Genomic DNA, 3,958 nt, shown 5'->3' on the forward strand with positions numbered 1-3,958 from the left:
GCTGCTGCTGCTGCTGCTGCTGCTGCTGCTGCTGCTGCTGCTGCTGCTGGGGCAGGATGGAGCCCCTCCCTGATCCTAAACATGATAGAGTTGTATCATCAGTGCAGCCGCCTCCAGCTAAACCCCTAGCACTGAATGTTCTTTACCCCCAAGGACAAGACAGCCCCCCAGACTGGAAAGTGAGGGTTTAGGGTTTAGGGTTTAGGGTTTAGGGTTTAGGGTTTAGGGTTTTGAGGGGTTGAGGGTTTCCGGTTGATATCAACAGACCCGACCAGGGATATAAATACTCCTCATGCAATTCTTCGTATGGATCCTCCCTAACTTAAGGGTACTTAAGGGTACATGAGGGTTTAGGGTTTAGGGTTTAGGGTTTGTTGTTTTTAGGAGCTGCGGTCGCACCTTCAACGGGAAGGCCGCGTGTTTAAAGAAGATTGTTTAGAGATCATCAGAAAGGTCAACGACATCACCAGCAACGAGCCAAACCTACTTAGGCTCAGCGACCCCATCACAGGTACGGTTTAGGGTTTAGGGTTTAGGGTTTAGGGTTTAGGGGGAGGAGGGGGGCCTTGAGGGGGTTTTGCTGTTGGGGCAAATTTGCAAACGGGTCAGGGAGATGCTGCAAAGGTGAGGGTTTAGGGTTTAGGGTTTAGGGTTTAAGGTTTAGGGTTTAGGGTTTGCTCTGTGCAGTGGTTGGAGACATTCACGGGCAGTACTATGACTTGCTGAAGTTGTTAGATGTGGGGGGCGACCCCGACACCACTCAGTACGTCCTTCAGGGTTTAGGGTTTAGGGTTTAGGGATTAGGGTTTAGGGTTTAGGCGTGAACCCAAAACCCTTTAATTGTTTAATAGGTTTTCTCACGTTCTCTTGACCAGTTAAGGGTGTAGCCCTAAACCCTAAACCCTTAAATTCTTATTTTGGGGCCTTTTATGCTTGCCTTGGATGAATGATTTAGGGTTTAGGGTTTAGGGTTATTTAGGGTTTAGGGTTTGTGATTGTATAGGTATTTATTTTGGGGTTATAAAGGCTTATTAAGGGTTACTAAGGGTTATTAAGGGTTATTAAGTGTTATTAAGGGTTATTAAGGGTTATTAAGGGTTATTAAGGGTTAATTAGGGTCTAGGGTTTAGGGTTATTTAGGGTGATTTAGGGTTTAGGGTTTGTGGTTGTACAGGTATTTATTTTTGGGGGACTACGTCGACCGAGGCAGTTTTTCGGTCGAAGTTTTGCTGCTTTTGTTTGCTTTGAAGCTTAATTATCCTAGCCGAGTTTGGTTGCTTAGAGGGAACCACGAGTGCAGACAAATGACGTCTTTCTTTAACTTTCGCGATGAATGCGAATCAAAGTACGATATGGCTGTCTATTATGCATTCATGGAGGTAAACCCTAAACCCTAATTCACCCTCAATCACCCTAAATAACCCTCAATAACCCTAAACCCTAAACCCTAATTCACCCTAAATAACCCTAAATAACCCTAATTCAACCTAAATAACCCTAAATAACCCTAATTCACCCTCAATAACCCTAAATAACCCTAATTCACCCTCAATCACCCTAAATAACCCTAAACCCTAATTTGCCCTGAGAAACCCTCAATAACCGTAACTAACCCTAGAAAACCCTAAACCCTAAACCCCAAGTAACGCTAAACCCTAATTTACCATGAGAAATCCTATATATTCATTTTTAACACATCCGTAGAAACCCTAATTATTTATCTTTAATAAACCCTAATTGTTAATCCCCGATAAACCCTAAAGCCTAATAAACCCTAAACCCTAGGACACCCTTATAAACCCTAATTATTAAACCGTAGTAAACTCTGAACAACCCTAAACCCTGAACAACCTTAAACCCTAAACCCTAGACCCTGTTTTTTTGTGGTTTGATTTAAGCTGCGGTGTAGATGCAGCGAGGTAAGCCTTTAGCATGTCCTAATGGTTGAGGGTTTGTTATGCTTCTCTTTCTTGTCTCTGTGCAAACAAACAAAAACAAATAAATAAATATTAAAGGCTTTCGATGCACTGCCTCTCGCCGCTGTCATCAACGGAAAGTTTCTGGCTCTTCATGGAGGACTGAGCCCCGAGTTGAAAGTGGTAAGGGTTTAGGGTTTAGGGTTTAGGGTTAAGGGTTTAGGGATTTCAAGGGTTTAGGGTTTAGGGTGATCCCGGAGGGTATATGGATTCGTTTGAAGAGCGGTTTGTTGGGGTCTGCGTACTCTTGCGTCTTTGTCTTGAGTGGCCTAGGGTTTAGGGTTTAGGGTTTAGGGTTCAGGGTTTAGGGTTTGCGTTCAGCTGAGTCAAATAGGAGGCATCAACCGCTTTCAAGAACCTCCACGTGGGGGTTTATTCTGCGATCTTCTTTGGGCTGACCCCTTAGACGAAGCTAGAGAAGACGCAGAGGCGCAGCTCGCTCAGAGCACTGACGGTCCCTAAACCCTAAACCCTAAACCCTAGCTCCTCCTCTAAACCTTAAACCCTAGCTCCCCCTCTAAACCCTAAACCCTAGCTTCGCTAAACCCTAAACCCTGGCTCCGCTAAACCTTAAAGCCTTGCTCTTCTAAACCCTAAACCCCTAAACTTAGCTCCTCTAAACCCTAAACCCTAGTTCGTACTGTAAACCCTAAACCCTAGCCCCCCTAAACTCTAAACCTGGGGAAGCAGTGGCGCGTGTATCAATGGCTGTGATTTCTATGGGTGATGAATCAAATCAGGGGTTTTAGGGTTCAGGGTTTAGGGTTTAGGGTTTAGGGTTTAGGGTTTAGGGTTTGGGGTTTGTGCGCATCAGGTGGTCAAGATAATGCACGCAAACATCGTGCTAGCTGAAGAAGGCAGCGCCCAGAGAAGTCGCCCTCCAAGTAAGGGTTTAGGGTTACGGCTTAGGGTTTAGGGTTTAGGGTTTAGGGTTTGAGAGTTCTGCGAGGCCTCTGAATCCCTTGGCAAGAGCTGAGTTGCAATTGTGTGTGAATTGTAACCCATTACGGCCTAGGGTTTAGGGTTTAGGGTTTAGGGTTTAGGGTTTAGGGTTTGTATGAACAGGCGCTGGAACCCCCATAAGCAGGGAGCGCGCTGAAGCCCTGAGACGCAAAGTGCAGTCTGTGGGGCGGCTGATGAGGGTTTTCAAAACTATACGGTGAGGAGGCTCAACGTACACCTGAACCTGCTGCAGCTGCAACGGCTGCAGAAGCTGCAGCAGCTGAAGGAGCTGCAGCAGCTGCAGTAGGTGCGGCGCCGCAAGAGTCGGTGCAGCACTTCCTGATGCTGCTGCTGCTGCTGCTGTTGCTGCTGTTGCTGCTGCTGCAGGGAGGAGAACGAACTCATTGTGCAGCTTAAGGGCTGCACGCCGGGGGATCGGATCCCCGTCGGCCTTCTTATTCAGGGAAGACAAGGCCTCAAGAACGGTGCGTCTGATGCAGCAACAGCAGCAGCAGCAACAGCAGCAGCAGCTGCTGCTGCTGCTGCTGGAGCAGCAGCAGAGACGAGCTTACACACCCCAGGGTTTAGGGTTTAGAGTTAGATATCAGCGATCAGCATAAGGGGTTTAGGGCTTTGCATTTGTCCTCGGGTCTTCCGGCTTCGAACTTTGAGGGTTTGTCGCCTGGGCGAGGGGTTTAGGGTTTAGGGTTTAGTGTTTAGGGTTAGAGGTTTATTGTCTATAGTGTATCGTTTAGACTGTGGGGTTTAGGGTTTAGTTCTCGGGGTTTGAGGGCTAGGGTTTAGGGCTTCGAATTTAGAGTTTAGGCCTGTTCACAAGTTAGGCTTTAGGGTTTAGGGTTTAGGGTTTAGGGTTTAGGGTTTAGGGTTTAGGGTTTGGGGTGTGCCTGCAGAACTGGAGAAGTTCCAAAATGCGAAGCAAATCGATGCTATGAACGAACGAAGGCCGGACGGGGCTCCAAAGCGTTAGGCATCAAGGAGGGATTTAGGGTTTAGGGTTTAGGGTTTAGGGTTTGGTCAGA

At 47.2% G+C, this 3,958-nt stretch overlaps 1 protein-coding gene across 1 annotated transcript; it reads left to right on the forward strand.

Moving 5' to 3' along the window:
- Window positions 1-55: 55 nt before the first annotated feature.
- EAH_00060250 (serine/threonine protein phosphatase, putative) lies at window positions 56-3,906 on the forward strand (the record flags this gene model as incomplete). Its single annotated transcript, XM_013393492.1, has 9 exons — window positions 56-179; window positions 385-511; window positions 688-763; window positions 1,175-1,379; window positions 2,298-2,430; window positions 2,791-2,817; window positions 3,042-3,135; window positions 3,306-3,403; window positions 3,830-3,906. Coding segments are annotated over 9 exons (961 nt in total), but the record flags the coding sequence as incomplete, so codon positions are not given.
- Window positions 3,907-3,958: the final 52 nt, after the last annotated feature.

The sequence above is a fragment of the Eimeria acervulina genome, genomic scaffold (genome assembly GCF_000499425.1).
Source record: "Eimeria acervulina Houghton genomic scaffold, Eah_scaff1486, whole genome shotgun sequence".
Lineage (NCBI taxonomy): Eukaryota > Apicomplexa > Conoidasida > Eucoccidiorida > Eimeriidae > Eimeria > Eimeria acervulina.